Source organism: Rhinoderma darwinii, chromosome 4 (assembly GCF_050947455.1).
Source record: "Rhinoderma darwinii isolate aRhiDar2 chromosome 4, aRhiDar2.hap1, whole genome shotgun sequence".
Classification (NCBI taxonomy): Eukaryota; Metazoa; Chordata; class Amphibia; order Anura; family Rhinodermatidae; genus Rhinoderma; species Rhinoderma darwinii.
Window position 1 is genome coordinate 121,172,996 of NC_134690.1, and position 17,861 is coordinate 121,190,856.

At 42.1% G+C, this 17,861-nt stretch overlaps 1 protein-coding gene across 1 annotated transcript in view; it reads right to left on the bottom strand.

The window, feature by feature from the left end:
- Positions 1 to 1,097: 1,097 nt before the first annotated feature.
- Positions 1,098 to 17,861, bottom strand: part of DHX36 (DEAH-box helicase 36) — a 52,543-nt gene continuing 35,779 nt past the window's right edge. Inside the window, 9 exon segments of the mRNA XM_075861523.1 lie at positions 1,098 to 2,886; positions 2,888 to 3,046; positions 4,629 to 4,781; positions 6,563 to 6,683; positions 12,545 to 12,635; positions 12,713 to 12,812; positions 12,916 to 12,999; positions 14,617 to 14,703; positions 16,882 to 17,055. Of these exon segments, the coding sequence (XP_075717638.1) occupies positions 2,860 to 2,886; positions 2,888 to 3,046; positions 4,629 to 4,781; positions 6,563 to 6,683; positions 12,545 to 12,635; positions 12,713 to 12,812; positions 12,916 to 12,999; positions 14,617 to 14,703; positions 16,882 to 17,055 (996 nt within the window). The 3' untranslated portion in view covers positions 1,098 to 2,859.

A 17,861-nucleotide genomic window follows, 5' to 3' on the forward strand; every position in this document is an offset into this window, starting at 1 on the left:
AATGCTCTGTGAGCGTAACACATCTCTGTAGATCACGGTGACCAACCCTTAGGCCTAAGGCACACTTCCGCTGGCCGTCATTCAGCCGCTAACGATGAATACGTGAAACACGGACCGCACACGAATGGTTTCCGTGTGCAGTTCGTTGTTTCAACAGACCAAATGAACGAAAAGGCCGAGACTGTTCCATCAAATACGGACAGGAGTAGGACATGTCCTATTTTGCTGGAACGGCCACACAGTTCCGTTAAAACAGCGGAAGTGTGCATGGCCCCATAGCAATGTGTCAGAATGCTATTTGTTAAAAAAGCGGGCAGCACACTGAAGAAAATAACTGTTGTAGCCAAGACATAAGGCCTCATGCCCACTTCAATGTAACCATTTTACTGGCAGGTCTGATGGATGTCAGCCGTGTGTGAGTAGAGAAAAATTTTCAAACGAAGTATATAACAAAGTTGAGCTGCTGTAGTAAAGTTTTCAATCCGAAGACTGTAGGAACATATCCGAAAGCGTGAAGCGCACGGCCGAGCAATGTGAATAGAGGCATAGGTATGTAAAAAATGTTTCCAAAATGGGAAATAACTTCTGTACGAAATGCGGCATATGGAGGTCCAGTAAACCCCCCTAGACTTCTAATGGAGCCATAATTAGCGTGCATGAGCCCGTCAAGTAACTCCTGAAAATGAGCAGGTGCTGGTCCTGGCATCAGAGCGGTGTGGTAGTTGGCAATTGGAGTATTTTAAATAGAAACTCCTGGGTGGCTCATGACAATGCCACTCCGTTATCATATTGGCATTGTGTCAGGCAGCTGACTGGCTCTGTTCAGGTAAGTGAAACTTTAGGGGCAAACAAGCTGGGTTTCCATTTATTTGTCCAGACTCTAAACGATTATGATAACCTTTAAATGAAGCAGTCGAATAGGCACTTGCCAAGCCGGAGGTGCCACCTAACTGGTCGGCAAACCATGAGACAAGAGGTTATGTTGGCAACAGTGAATGTCAGAAATCAGATTAATACTGGTGGGGGGATTGGATTGTTCCCTCCTTTCACGTAGAACTGCATCAGCGATTAGTGGAATGAAAAAAACAGCCATAAAATCAGAAAATATGTATTTTTATTGAATACAGAAAACACGATGGTGAAGTGTAATATCTGCATTAACATATTAAGATAAAGTTCTGGAGTTTCCCATTTTATCCTCACTGCACCTCCTCCGCTTTCTCATGAAGCCATAACCATCTTTGAACATCTTTTCTTAAAGGGGTTGTGTCACTAAGGATCTTGCTGATGTATTTCTAGAATGGAGTGGCAGTGGTGCAAGGAAAGTGCTGGTCCACTTTGGCTCTTTAGTTTTAGGCTGCATGGTTGGCCATTTGGTATAATAGGCCATCAATAAGACCTCTGGCAAAAGCCAAGTAGAGCTGAAGTGACATGTCCCTTTCCTAGCACCACTGCCATGTTGTTCTAGCAATCTGCGGGTCGGGGGTCTGATCCCCACTAGTCACACATTGATGGCATATCCTAGCGATACACCACCGTCGTCTCACTATTATGCATCTTACAAGTAGCATGAGGATAGTCTTCTGTAGCTTGAATGGTGGAGGGAGGCATAGGTGGCCCTCTGAATGAAGGAAGCATTTTCAACTAGCTATTAGAGTTACTTGAGCAATCCCATAATAATACTGCAGGGAATTTGAAACGGTTACTGATTATCAAAAGAATATTAGAAAGAATTCAACTGATAGACTACAGTCTGGCTACCATAAGGTAAACTGAAATTTCTTGCAGAGCTATTTCTGGATTATACTCACCCATGAAGAGTGATCCCGATAACAATAAATTAGGGATTTGCCAATAAGCTATGTTCTAATATAATAGTTTAAGTGTTGTTATGGTGGACGTTTACTGACCAGCGCTCCTGATGTAAAGTTATCTTGACATGGTAAAAGTTTAATGTATTCTGCTGGTCACATCACATAAATTGCTGATGAATTTTTCTTAAGGGGAAATCCAGTCAAAATCTTCTTCTGATATTTCCTAGATAGATGTGACCATATTATTGAAGTCCGATCTCAACCGACCCAATGATTTACACAGTGAAAGAGCTCTACAAAACGCTCAACCCCTTTGTCACTGCTCAGAGATTCCCATTACTGGAAATCTGACCCAACATTCTAAGCAAAGCAATATTCAATCCAATGAACGCCGTGTCAGATTTCCAGGAGCAGCGACATAGTGGTTTGAGTTCTCCCTTTTGTTAAAAAAAATAAATATATAAGTGGTGGTCCGAGGTCCCAGACTTCACCAATGTGATCTCAAGTATCTAGGACTTATTTTAGAAGATCATTTTGACAAGATTTGTGCCTTAAAGGAAAGCGATCAAAGATGGTCTAATGTATTAACGTGCAGTTATTTACGGATGTGGAATACTTGCAAGGCATCAGAACAGGCAAAACATTCCATATGAACATAAATAGTATATTAGCTCAGAAACCTGAACTTACACATATTAAGGATCAGTGCCATTAGAACAATGCTTTTAAAAGCATCACAATCTATATAATATATTAACAAATAAACAATTAAAAACAACAAAAACATATCTAGCAGAGGATTGAACTCCTGCCCTGCCTTTCAACATTTAACAAAGACTCAATTGCTGCTGAAACTTGGACTATTCCATAGAGAAATACAAAACAATAATAAAAAGTGTAACCAACAATGGCTCAGCCTGTAACTGTACAGATTCATTGACAGTAGATGAATGGCTCAACAGCAGCCGCGATGTGCACTTACTTATTCATAAAAATGGAAACTAGACGTACAGGGCAAATGTACAGCAGTAAAGACGGCTCTGCATCACCTATAATAAGCGTCCCGGAAACGAAGGGTCAAAGTCCTTGGCTTCTCCACCTTCCTGTGTGGTTATTAGATCAATGATCGCTGAGAGAACAGCACAGTCTCTGGATTTGGTATCATTCCAGTCCACAGCTTGAGGCTTCTCAATCTTCTCTTTTAAAAGTGAATCCAACTCCGTCCTTAAATCCTTCAATACATAAAATCCATCTATTAGTAGTTATTGGCAAGTAATTGTGGTTTCCCTATCATAGAAAGGGATAGCATATTGCTAGCATACACCATCACTTTCTGACCAGTGGGGGTCCGACTAGCCCCATCACCGTTTCCATGCACAGCTCTGAGCCACGTGCTGTGCAGAGAACTACATCACAACCTACATAATACATTAATATTCACTTGAATATAGCGGTGCTGCAGTTCCCTGCAAAGAGACTATCTGGCAGCACCTCTGTGCAGGGAAAATGCAGAAGGGACCTCAGCTCCTTCATTCTCATGATTTGTGGGGATCTGGGACCCCTATCAATTCTAAGGATATAGCACATCCTAGCAATATCCTTCACTGTCCTGTACTAGGCCAGAACTAAAGCCTGTGCCGGCCAAGACAACATGACCACTGAGCTATCATAAGCTTCCTCACAGCATAGAAAATACCAGAACGGTCAACCACAGCAGTTGTAGTATTACCTAGGCTGCCTGCCACAGCACTTGTAGTATTACCTAGGCTGCCTGCCACAGCACTTGTAGTATTACCTAGGCTGCCAGCCACAGCACTTGTAGTATTACCTAGGCTGCCTGCCAAGTATGCCAGCATGTGATCACCACAGCACAGGCTTCCGCTGTGGCCTAGTAGAGGAGAGAATTTTACAGAGATGTAGAGCTCGACCGGACTGGTCAAAAGCTGAAGATTCATCTTTTACCTGGGGATTTTACTTTCAAGGGTATTCTCAAATAAAGCTTTTTCATTGTACATAGAAAAATTCTGCACGTTTCTGATATACTATCTGTGTCAATTCTGTAACAACAGCTTGTAGTTGTAGACTGGATAGGTCATCAGTATATGATCAGTGCGTGTCCGACACCCAGACCCCGCACTGATCAGCTGCCCCCGGGCACCGGACGTACATGCCGGAAGCAGTTGGCTCAGGTCACAGAATAGTGGCCGAGCTGCAGTACTGCAACTCTGCTGCTATTCATTTGCAATGTACGGAGCCAAGTATTTCCGGCTCTGTACTCTGCATAGTGTGCAATGACATCCGATGCCCGCAGGCAGCTGATGGGTGCAGGGTCCGGGTGTCGGACACGCACTGATCATATACTGATGACCTATCTGGTGGAAGGGTCATCAGTTGTCCGGTAGTGGAAAACCCCTTGAAAGGGTAACTAAACTTTCAGAAAACTTGTGACATGACAGTGACATGCCAGAAGTTTTGATCAGTGTGGGTCCAAGTAATAAAACAAACAGCAGAAGCGCTCGCTCGGGTGAGTCGCTTGGTCTCAGAAAGCCGAGTAGTTGGTGTTCGGACTCGGTGGGGGTCTCAGTGCTCGGCCTCACTATGACATGCCAAAACTTTTCTGAAAGTTTAGTTACCCTTTAAATGCTCCAAACATACTCCCTAGTGAAAAATGATATGTGTGCACCAGTCCTGCTTTTTTGCCTGCCCTAAGCCACATGGTTCTGTACCCATATCACATATTTTACCTGGGTGGTTAATAACTCCCCTATAGCAAAATAACATTATTACACAGTGTGGAATGCAAATAGCTATTACCTTAACTAAATGAGCAATGCGAGCAGGCGACTGGAAGACAATCCATTCATCAACGGCAATAGTGTCCTGGTCTTGGTCCTTCTGAATGGAAATATCTCCTCCAAAGAAAAGCAGTGAGTATGGAGAGACCTCTGTGCAGTCATACAGGTAAATCTGTACAGGGAGTGGAATAAGCAACAACAGGCAGTGAAGGAAACATCACAGAACAGAAATAGAGGTGTCAATCTGCTTGGCTCTTGATATGGTGCGTAGAACGACTGCATTCATGTGTGCACAGGTGTGTTCTTTATCTTTCCGCTTATCTGAACATATCCGAAGACGTGTGGTGTTAGATGACTAGCGCTGGGAAAAAACCCTATGATTTTGCGATACTTTTGCCATGAGATACCTGTGCTATACAGATGTGTCCTCCCTACTTCTCTCCAGACCTGAAATATCCTGAGTTGTGTGGCGCGAGATGCTAAACAAACATGTAAAAAAAAAACAACTTATACCTCAGACCGATGCCATTCCTCAGACACGTCACACAAAGACAATGCTATTATGTTTAAAAAAAAAAGTATATGTTTAACATATACTTTTTTTCTACTGGATGGCTGCGACCGTTGCCATCAGTCACCCATAGCCTCCCATGCAAAAAAAAGTGTATAGGTTAACGTATATGTTTTTTTACTGGATGGCGCAAGATTGTATTGTAATGGTATTATGACACATTGTAGAACTTAGTGCAATTCAAGTAAAGTTAAGGGTGAAAACATCTATGGGTGTCTAAGTGTGGCCACCCAGTGGTTGTGATGGGAGTTGCAAGCATGTTGTGCTATTGTATTGAATTTGTTTTTAGGAGAAGGGAGTGCCTAACCGAATTCAAGCAAATGTACGGGTGGCCACATCTGTATATTGAATTCCTGACAAGATATTACAGAACGTGAACTATTAAGTATATGTCTTCTTTCTGTTGCCCTCACCGTGGAAATACAGTTTTGAGCAGAATTTTCAACTCTAGACCAGTGGTCTCCAACCTGTGACTCTCCAGATGTCGGAAACTAGAAGCGAGCCATACCTTCCCTGGCCACCTTACAGATGGACGTTGGAGACTACTGCTCTAGACGGTGAAAGAGCATAATTTTTGGTGTAGGCATTATCTACAAAACCATATTAAAGGCAGTATAGAAATATGGCAGCATGTTCGTCGCAGCACCAAAAACAACAACATGCCTGAGCAGGAGAGGCACGTCCACCACGTTGAAGGGCCCAGATCGAGTCGCAAGAAGTCCCACAGGACCCGGTTAAGAGAAAAGGGTTGAAGGAGCGGGCAAAACTTGTTGCTTGAGGTAAATAAAGGTTCGGAAAACAGCATCGACCAGAGCGCAACAGAGCCACCTCAGATTGTAGGTCACAGGGGCAGATGAGGGAACTTAGACCTAGATATTACTTGTGCAACCATTCGGCAGCAGCCAGGTAGGTGCCAGGGGTAAAGGATGCTTGGTAGCCTGAATTTAGGGTGTATACATGGGGAACGGCATAATATGAAAAGCAGAAAGTCCAGGTCAGGCACAGATCTCTGCAGTCTCCACCCAAGCGCTGCGGTCCATGCCGCCCCCTCCCCCCTCCTATTGACATGTTTACTTCATATAGGCGATCTGTAAGATAAGACCCATAATTGCCAAAGTAAAGGAACGGTGACCTCACAAACTTCTAATCTTATCTTGGGGGTTAAAATAAGATTAGGGGTTGTACAAAGCCATTTGTGCCAAATAACGTAGCGACTACATTAATCCTTATGGTGCAAAAAAGAAAATTCGAAATGACAAATTCAGCTCTGCTACATCTATATACTCGCTACATAGCTCTATCATTTCATGCCATCAGGTATAAGTTACACATTATCTATTCAGTACATTGAACCATGTTAGATTCTGAATGAAGGAACTTACACTGCTGGTTTTCATCTTCAGGTGATAGACAAGCCAACTGTGGTGATATTCTCTCTCTTCTACGTTGACAGATTTGGGGTGAATGCAGACCTTGCCATCTGCTTTCGTAGAGATCTTCACCCTATAGCGAGACACATATTAGGAAAAGTGAGATTTACCTATAGAAATAAATCTGTTTACTCAATCAATAGCCCGCAGATATTTTCGGACTATTCCATGTCCCATTTTTTTCATTGTTTCTCATTGAAAATCTGCAGCGTGAAAAAGAAAAAAAAAAAAGCGACATCTCACTTCATGCTGCGGATTCCGTATAAAACCTGGGGAGCCGCACAAGTATTACTCATGTGAATCCGCAGCAGAAGAAACTGCAAATTGGCAGCAAAAATCTGAGTCAGCCTTGGATTTCTGCTGCGGATTCTCTAGCAAATCTACAATGGATTTTTCGGATGGAAAAAAAAAGCCCTTGAAGTCCTTCTCCCCTCTTCTTGTCAGATGGCTGCAGAGTCTCTTTCCTGTCAGCAGACCAAGAAGCGGCAGAAACTTCATCCTCCTGCTTCAGGATCAGCTCTGCTGCAGTATCTGAACATGCTCACTACAGTCCCTGGTCAATAGAAGGCTCCCTACGCTCAGCCATGGCCCTAGTAGAATGGGCTCTCAACCCCACAGGAACTGGTATCCCTGAATACAGATAGGCTAACTGAATAGCCTGCATGATGCACCTAGCCACGGAGTCTCTACTAGCCTTGGACCCAGTTAGGTCCAAAAATCTCTCTCCATTCTTTAGTACTAAATATATGGGAATACATCTTCTGAAATCTAAGTTGTGAAATTTCCTTTCTCTTTCTGAAGACGGGTTATTACAGAGCTAGGGCAGAATAATCTCTTAGGACCTATGGAAGTCTGAAACCACATTTGGCTGGAAAGCGGGGTCTGGCCTAAATATAACACGGTCCTCAAAAACCTGCATGTAATGTGGCTCACTAAATAGGGAGGATAGCTCCCCAACTTCCCTGGCAAATGGCCACTAGAAAGACAGGTTTGAGTGTAAGAATCCTTATAGGGATAGATTCAATTGGCTCAAAAGGTTCTCTGGTCATAGCATTTAAGACTATAGAAAGGTTCCAAGGTGGAGCTTTTGGCTCAATGTTAGGAACTAGTCTGGTAGTCGCTTTGATAAAGCTAGCCCACAGTCAGAGATTGCTCCAAGGGCAGATATCTGAACCTTTAACATAGCCGGCTTTAGACCCTTTTCTAGACCTTTAAGAAGGAAATCTAGAATTTAACAAATATCAGGACGAGCCATATCCAAATTTGGATTCCCCACAAACTTAATAAATATCTGACAAATTCCAAGATACATTTTTTAATAACCAACTTCCTTTTTGTTCCCCCTTGTCTGTTTATTTGGGCTACTGTCGTGGAGTGGTTGGGCAGGATCTTTACATCTGATCTTTCCAGATATGGGCCTGCTATCTGAAGAGCCTGGAAGACTGCCAATAACTCCCTAAAATTTGAGAAGTTTCCTCTAAAGCTTGGCTCCCAGGTGCCATGAAAATGTAACTCCTTTAAGTAAGCTCCCCACCCCAATGGCTGGCACCTGTTGGCAGAATCAAAGGAGCTTCCAACAGAGTCCCCATTCCAGACTTTCTGGTTTCGTCCACTATAACAGGGATTCTGGAGTCCTTGACGAAAGAATTCTTCTCTCTGACCCTAGACTTGACCCATCCCACGGACTTAAAATCTCTAGCTAAAACGGAAGTGCATGGATCTGAGACCAAAGAAACGCAGGAATACAGGCTGTATGTAGGGACATTGCTCTGCGAATGGATATCAGTGGCTGTTGTAGCACCTGATTGAGTGAATTATCTTCAACCTTTTTTCTTGCGTTAAAAAGGATTTCTGTACCCGGGCATTTTGCAGGATTTCCAAGACGACCCAGACCTGGTAAGGAATCGTATAAAACTTTTCCGCATTTACAAACCATTCTAGACCTTTTAAGATTTTTAGAGTAACTGGACTGCATCTGGTGAACTCCCTCCCAGAGGAAACTAGTCTAAGTATGGACTGAATATTCCTCCTTGCTCTTCAGTGGGCTGCCATCCCTGCGACCTCCTTCGCAAAGACCCAAGGCAATATGAAGTTCTCAAATGGCAGGGCACAGAATTAACCCCTTCCTTCCCTCAGCCATTTTTTGGATTTTGACTTTTGTTTTTTCCTCCCCACCTTCCAAAAGTTATAATTTTTTTATTTTTCCGTCGATATAGCCATATAAGGGCTTGTTTTCTGAGGGACAAGTTGTAGTTTTTTTTAGGGCACCATTTATTGTACCGAATAATGTACAGGGAAGCTTTTAGGGGTCTCGTTTTTAAGGTGTCCATCAGGCGGTAAAAACGACATTCACCATATTCTACATGTTGATACGATTACGGCGATACCAAATTCATATGTTATGTTTTACCACTAAAAAAATAAAAACTATTTGCTAAATTAAAACAATCTTGTGTCGCCATATTCTGAGAGCAATAACTTTTTCACTTTTCCATCAATTTAGAGATGTAAGGGCTTAAATTTTGCGGGGCGAGCTGTAGTTTTCACCGATACCATTTTGGGGTATATGTGACTTTGATCACTTTCTATTTAATTTTATTGTAGCGCTAAGGTGCCCAAAAAACAGCAATTTGCGTGTTATTTTATATATATATATATATATATATATATATATATATTTTTTTTTTTTTTATTTTTTTACGTCGTTCACCGAGCGAGTTAAACAACACTATATTGTGACAGTTCAGACTTTTACGGACGTGGCAATACCAGTTATGTTAACCATTTTTTTTTTAATATTGATTTAGGGGAAAATGTGAAAAGGTGGGTTTTTTGAACTTTTAATACTTTCATTTTTTTGGAACATAAAAAAAATCTTTAACAGTTTTTTACTTTTTTTTATTAGTCCCCCCTTGGGGACTTGAAGCAGCAACCGTTGGATCGCTTGCATGATATACTGTAATACTAACGTATTGCAGTATATCGTGATTCTGACAGTTTACTCTGAAGCCCTGCCGGAGGCAGAGCTTCTAAGGAGTACAAAGATGGAAGACCTGTGGGCCTTTAATAGGCCCCCAGGCTGCCATATCAATCGTTGTAACCGGCCAATCGAGCCGCAGGGGGGGACGGACTATGGCTTGTTGAAGGGGGCGTCCCCTGATTCTACCCCCTTAAATGCCATGGACGCGGCATTTAAGGTGTTAAACGGGCGGAATCAAAGTGATCTTTGATTCCGCCCATTGCAGCGAGGTGTCGGTTGTGTAACACAGCCGTCAGCTGCTGTGTATGGAGTGCGTTCAGCCTGTGAGCGCGCTCCATACTTCCCCTTAACCCATATCATGTACAGTTACGTGATATTGCGTTAAGGGGTTAAAGTTACCTTCTTTGGGAGTAATGCTACACCGCAACGCGAAGACATTTTTGGATGTCTTCGGGTTGCGGTTTCCCCTCCATCAGATGGAGATTTTTTTTTATTACTACACTTGGAATAAATATCTTCTTATCTGGCTTTTTCCATTCTTTACAAATTAATGACTAAATATATTTGTGAATGGCAAGGACATGCCTGGACCTAGACTCCAATCCCTCAAACAGGACGTCCTGAATGGACCCATCTTCCCGTGGTTCCTCCACTTTTATTGTACCGCTTACTGCTTTAAGCGGTTGTTCAGTTTCTTCAGGGGAAAACACAGGTTTACCAGAGTTGCCATCCGAAGATGAGGTGTCAGAATTGGATTCTAACTCACTGCTATCCTGCAAAACCCTTCCTCTTCTGAGCCAGAAGATACATTAAAAAGCAGAGGAAGTACTTGGTCGGTCTGAACGTCTGTGTAAGAACTTAAAGAGGCTCTGTCACCAGATTTTGCAACCCCTATCTGCTATTGCAGCAGATAGGCGCTGCAATGTAGATTACAGTAACGTTTTTATTTTTAAAAAAACGAGCATTTTTGGCCAAGTTATGACCATTTTTGTAGTTATGCAAATGAGGCTTGCAAAAGTCCAAGTGGGTGTGTTTAAAAGTAAAAGTCCAAGTGGGCGTGTATTATGTGCGAACATCGGGGCGTTTTTAATACTTTCACTAGCTGGGCGCTCTGAAGAGAAGTAACATCCTCTTCTCTTCAGAACGCCCAGCTTCTGACAGTGCTGATCTGTGACGTCACTCACAGGTCCTGCATCGTGACGGCCACATCGGCACCAGAGGCTACAGTTGATTCTGCAGCAGCATCAGCGTTTGCAGGTAAGTCGATCTTACCTGCAAACGCTGATGCAGAATCAACTGTAGCCTCTGGTGCCGATGTGGCCGTCACGATGCAGGACCTGTGAGTGACGTCACAGATCAGCACTGTCAGAAGCTGGGCGTTCTGAAGAGAAGTGGATGATACTTCTCATCAGAGCGCCCAGCTAGTAATAGTAGTAAAAACGCCCCGATGTATGCACATAATACACGCCCACTTGGACTTTTACTTTTAAACACACCCACTTGGACTTTTGCAAGCCTCATTTGCATAACTACAAAAATGGTCATAACTTGGCCAAAAATGCTCGTTTTTTAAAAATAAAAACGTTACTGTAATCTACATTGCAGCGCCTATCTGCTGCAATAGCAGATAGGGGTTGCAAAATCTGGTGACAGAGCCTCTTTAAGGGAGTTACGCACTTCTTCCTTTATCATAGATAGCAAAGAAGGAGGATTCTTCAGAAATAATTTTATCTATACAAGCCAAACGTGGGTTTTTCATAGGAAGGGGCTAGTTTCTTACTGCAAAGTTTGCATTCCTCATGGCAGCTTTTACGTAAAGATTATCTAGAGCCATCTTCCCTTATAACATAAATATGCAGAATACAAACATTCAATATGTAGACTAAAATATAGACCCACGGGGTACTATGCTTGGGGTATGCAGGTGAGAAGGTTCTCAATTGCTTCCCTTTCCAGAAGACTATGGTCTGGTGAGAATGTAGCTGCGGCTGCCTGACTTAAGATGACCAGCCGGCCAGGACTCCAGTAGAGGCAACGATTACTACATCCACCCCGGAAACACCTTGTGAACCACACGGGTATATTGAGAATCCCATCCGGATGGTGCTCCACCACTTCTGGTCGTACTGGAACGCAAGGCTGAACTTCCGCCCGGCTGCATCCGTTTAAAGCCGGCGATCTACCCTAACCTGAATCGAGGAGCGCTGCCAGCCCCTGGAGCCCAGGACTTAACCAAGAACACACGGCAACAGGGCTCCCTAGGCAGGGGAGTAAGATCAGCTGCCCAGTCAGCTTCATCTGGACTTTAAAGCCCCGCTCCAGGTCTCCTGCCAAGGACAGGAAACCACTGAGGCAATGTAGGAGGGCCTTTTTTTTTTTTTTTTTAAATCTCCAGGTTTATCATGTTTATTTTTTTTTGACATTACTTTAGGGCAAAACATTTTTTTTTAGGGAACTTTTAATATATTTTTTTGTTTAGTATATAACAAAAGACTAACTATTTTTTACGTTTTTTTATTAGTAGTAATAGGGGACTGGAACAAGCAATCATTGGCTCGCTTGCACAATAAATTGCAATACTTATGTATTGCTGTATGTGGTGTTTTTTACCAGCTACTTTTGATCCGGCTCTAATAAAGCAGGGCTTAATGGGAACACAATGATGGCAGACCTGGGGGCCTTCAGTAGGCCCCCAGCCTGCCATGACAACAATCTGCACCGCATGGGCCTAGATACCGCGGTCGCTATTGACCATGGCATCTAAGCGGTTCAACTGCCAGGATCAGAGATACCTCCATACCCGGCCGTTGTAGTGAGGAGTCTGCTGTAACATACGTCTCAGCCAGCTCCATACTTCCTCTTCCTGGCAATGCCGTAACTGTACGAAAAATGTCGGGTAGGGGTTAGAGCTATAAAAGGTTATATACTTTTCTTAGATAATATTCGCTACTCACGTTGGTCCCTTCCTTTTGTAGCTGGTACGAATCTTCGCCACTTTTGGATACAATCCAGCACACATTACAGCCTTAATGAGTTTCTCATTATCTAGAGAAAGAACAAATAGTGTAACAGCAAAGTAAGAGACCCCTAGAACAAGACGTCACCTGATATTCATATTCTACCTGAATTTATATTAGATTTAGGATCTTTTGGCCTTCTGCTGCTCACAAATCCAGCTCCTAGCAGATGCTCAGCAAACTGTCCTTTCATGTCTCCCAACATCTGAGGGAAAAAAGGGGTTTGTTAATGAAATTCATAAACAGCGCTGGGTATTGTTACAATGTATAATAAATCAGGGCCCAATTAACAAGAGTCTGCAGAATACCTTGAGAGTATTAGTAGACAGGAAGTATTCCCAGCAGTACTCCCTTTCTGCTCTTGGACCCCACTGCTTTGATTTCTCCCAGCCCTAAGAAAAAAAGTAGTCATGAGGTTAAAAGCATATATAAAATTATAAAAAGAAATTCCATATCAGAAAAATATAGCTAGAAATTAAGAAAACGAGTCAACACTTACTTTTTTGTTAGTTAGTCAGCATGACTTTCTGCAAGCTCTTAGAACAGGCTTTCAGAAAGCTGGCAGAGGAAATAGGTCCATCTCCCCTTAATCCTTAACAGGTGTAGGGTTTAAATGGACACTAGCTTTTGAAACAACGTATGCTAATCTACTAGTAATATAATTAGATATATATTTATTTAATATATTATTTTTTTATTTATTATTATTTTTTGCATAAAAACGTTGTAATTTACTGTTAAAATTTAGTTTTATCTATGCAAATAAGGTGTCTCCCTTCCTTTAATCTGCTGTCCACCCCCTATTAAGCAAAATCAGTCTCCTGTTACACTGTAGAGGAGACGGACTACAGGAAGTGGGGGTGTCTGTGTTCACAGTTTGCCCATAGAATTCTATGCATAGGGGAAAGAAGAGCAGGAGGAGGGAGCAGAGACACACAGACGCTGCCTATACAATTCTATGGAGAGGAGAGGGGGAGCAGGAGGAGAGACACACAGACATAGGGGTTAAAGCTTCCTCTCTGGATCTTTTTGAAAAATTTTTTATTCTGCCCTGATGTACACCACCATAGGTAAGTGGTAAATAGTAGGAAAAAGGGATGGGGATAAGAAAAAAAGAAGGGCAAAATTTACTTGGATCATTCGATCTCTTATAGAATAAAACTGGCACCAGATGGTAGATTATGCCTACCAAGGGGCTATATGGCGAACGGTCCCTCTGTTGTGAACACCAATAATAAATTTTCAAATCCCATTAATATTTATATTATTTTTACATTTTTTAAATATTTTTATGTGGTTATAAAATCAAATATTATTCACCTCCTGAGCTGCCTACTTCCAATAGCTAGCAGAGGTGAATACAGAAATAATTGGAATAGGAAGAAAGGCTTGGTTCCAAATTTAAGGCTGTATCCCGAATAATAAAAACTTTATAGATGGTAACATTGCTGTAATAATATCAGCAGCATTTATTGAGACCATACAGCTACTACTAAGATATAAACTGCTACATAGTTTCACTCTAACAAGCAGAGATCCAGTAGCAGCACACATGTAACCACAATGAATCTGTGCTTGGTTACACTATTGCACACACCTAGGGGGGGGAAGAGATCTAGGCTTTAATGATACTGTGCAAGGGAGGAAGCATGAATTCCCTAACCTTTCACTCAATTGTACGATCCCTAAACTGGTGCCGGGTTCGTCCCGACGTAGGTTTCGCTGACATCTAGAAGAAGCAGACTGAGTAATCTCCGAGAAGAGCCAGGGGGATACCGGATTTAGACTGTTACTATGCAATGGCCACGATATAATATTTAGTTTTGGAAGTAGCAATAAAAAGAGCAGTTAAGAGACTGACACGTGTAATTCCTTAATGGAAAACATGGCACATTTAAGTTTTGGATGGAGTTTTCCTATAAGTTTTTCCAGTTGTTGAGGGCAGCACTATATTAATTATCACAACCGTAGGCTCTCTAATATGCAAGTCAACGTGCTCGCTCACTCACCCGGAATGCATTCAGAACAGTCAAATGGTCACTTTTAGTATTCTGTGACAACTCCTTTCTTTTCACATCTGCCAATTTATCTTTTCCCTTAAAAAAACAAAAGTAAAGTGAGCATATACTGCAGTGAAACTCATAGTAATGACTCGCAGGCAGAGCAGTAGGAGACAGGGAACTAGAGTCAACATAACCCTGTATAACAATGCAAATGTATATGCCATTCAGTGTTTGTGGAAGACTGGGGGACAGAGACAGCCATTAGTGAATGTCACCCAGCATCAACCAGGGAGAAGAGTGAAAAGACACAGAGAATTAAATAGTTTTATATAATGTAAAAGTGAGGAGATAACTAAAAGGCAAAATTATTATAATTTTTTTTAAATAACAGCTATATTAAAGGATTTTTTCCGGGAATTTACTTTGATGGCTTTAACCCTAGGATAAGCCATCTACAGTGGATATAAAAAGTCTACACACCCCTGTTAAAATGCCAGGTTTTTGTCATGTCAAAAAATCAGTACAAGATGAATCTTTTCAGAACTTTTTCCACCTTTAATGTGACCCATAATCTGTACAATTCCACTGAAATACAAACTGAAATCATTTAGAGGGGGAAAAAAAAAAAATACCAAAACTACAATAATGTAGTTGCAAGAGTGTACCCTCTTATAGTTGGGGATGTGGTTGTGTTCAGAATTAGCCAATCACATTTAAACTCATGTTAAAAAGTAGTCAGTACATAGCTGCCATTATTTATTAGTGATTCTGAGTAGCCCCATATAAAAGTTCAGCTGTTCAATTAGGATTTTCCTGACATTTTATTTGTTGCATGTGACAGCAAAAGCCATTGTCCATAAAGAGCTTATAACACATCAAAGGGATCTGATTGTTGAAAGGCATCAGTCAGGAGAAGGATACCAAAGGATTTCCAAGGCATTAGATATACAATAGAAAACAGTGAAGCCAGTCATCAAGAAGTGGATTACACTTGGCACAACAGTGACATTACCAAGAACTGGACGTCCCTCAAAACTTGATGAAAAGACCAGACAAAAAAATGGTCTGGGAGGCTACCAAGAGGCCTACAGCAGCATTAAAGTAGCTGCAGAACTTTCTGGCAGGTAACGGTTGTGTAGTGCATGTGACAACAATCTCCCGTATTCTTCATACGTCCGGTCTGTGGGGTAGGGTGGCAAGACGGAAGACTTTCCTAACAAAGAAATACATTCAAGCCCGGCTATGTTTTGCAAAGACCTACATCAAGTCTGCCAATAGCATGTGGGAAAACGCATTATGGTCTGATGAGACCAAGGTTGAACTTTTTGGCTATAATTCCAAAAGGTATGTTTGTCGCAAAGCCAACACTGCACATCACCAAAAAAACACCATACCCACAGTGAAGCATGGTGGAGGCAGCATTATGCTTTTGGGCTGTTTTTCTGGAACTGGGGCTTTAGTCAAGGTGGAGGGAATTATGAAGAGTTCCAAATATCAGTCAATATTGGCACAAAACCTGCAGGCCTCCGCTAAAAAGCTGAAGATGAGGAATTTCACCTTTTATCACAATAATGACCCAAAGCATACCTCCAAATCAATAAAAGAATGGCTTCACCAGAAGAAGATCAAGGTTTTGGAATGGCCGAGCCAGAGCCCAGACCTGAACCCCAATGGAAATCTGTGGTGAGACCTGAAGAGGACTGTACACAGGCGATGCCCTCGGAATCTGACAGATTTGGAGCGTGTTTGCAAGGAAGAGTGAAGATGTGCCATGCTGATAGACTTCTACCCAAAAAGACTGAATGCTGTCAAAGTCAAAGGGTAATTCAACAAGGTATTCGTTTCAGGGTATGCATATTTATGCAACTATTTTTATTTTTCCACCCTAAAAGATTTGTTTGTTTTTCCATACAATTGTACAGATTATAGGGGACATTAAAGGTGGAAAAAGTTCTGAAATGATTCATCTTGGACGGATTTTGTAACATGACAAAAAGCTGGCATTTTAACAGGCTAGTGTAGACTTTTTATATCAACTGTATGTGTGAATATTGTGGGTCCTATCGCCAGAATGCCCACAGATCAGCAGAACGAGGTGGCAGAGGCCCTCACTGAAGTGCTGAAGCCCCCGATACAGCGACATCTATATGTGTGCACCTGTGTTTGGTACTTTAGCTCAGCCCATTTAGGTTAACAGGGCTTACCTGCACATCGGTGGGGGTCCTATTGGGGGATATTAAACAGCCTATTAATATGATAACGAGAACTTACCAAAGGAACGACAAATGGGTCTTTAAAGCTGAGACTTGCTGCAATTGTTAAAACTGGATCCAAACAGCAGAAGAGGGCTCCAAAAAGGATCATCTTTCCAATATGTGGCTCAACAGGCAAACGTGCCAAATGAAAGCCAAGTGGTGTCAATTCCTCACGCTTATCCAGAGCATTCTGAGAAGGGAACAGAATATGCAGAATTTATTTACTAGTGGCATTTTAAAAAGAAGTCCAGGAAAGGACTCATAAGTAAATCTATTAATTATATAATTGGGCAATTGGTTAAAAGACCTTAAAGGGGTTATCCGGCAACATAAAATAATCTTGCATTGGTTTTGTAATAGTATATATAGTAATTTACTAATATACTACTTCCTTTGGAACGGGCCCCTCTCTGATTCAGAACGCCGTCACATATACCCGGAAATCCTGTAGTTTCTTCAGATTTGATGACGCACCGAGACAGGCCCATGTGATCCAGAGAAGTTTCCCCGTTTCTTTCATCGATGCGTCATCAAATCACATGGCCACTAGGGGCCGGCATTGTGGCATTCGACATGAAAGAACAGTAACAAAGACTATGGGTGGGCGGGGCTAGTGGAGCAGAGGTGAAAGAGGGGGTTGCCGGGACTTGTAGTATTTCAGTGTATGCTGAAAATGCAAGTCCTGCCTCATAACCGGAACATGAAGAGCGGGTATGGCATTACATTGTGGTGCGGTGAGTAATTCCAAATGCAACTTTTTGGAGTGTAAATGACTAGTAGACATTAGGAAAGATGTGTAAAAGTGTGATTGGGGATTTAATTTATATTTTGGGTCCCCGTATAACCTCTTTAACCCCTTAGTGTCTAAGCCTGTTTTGGCCTTCAGGACCAGCCCCATTTTTGCAAATCTGACATGTGTCACTTTATGTGGTAATAACTCCAGAATGCTTTTTCCTATCCAAGCGATTCTGGGATTGTTTTCTCGTGACATGTTGT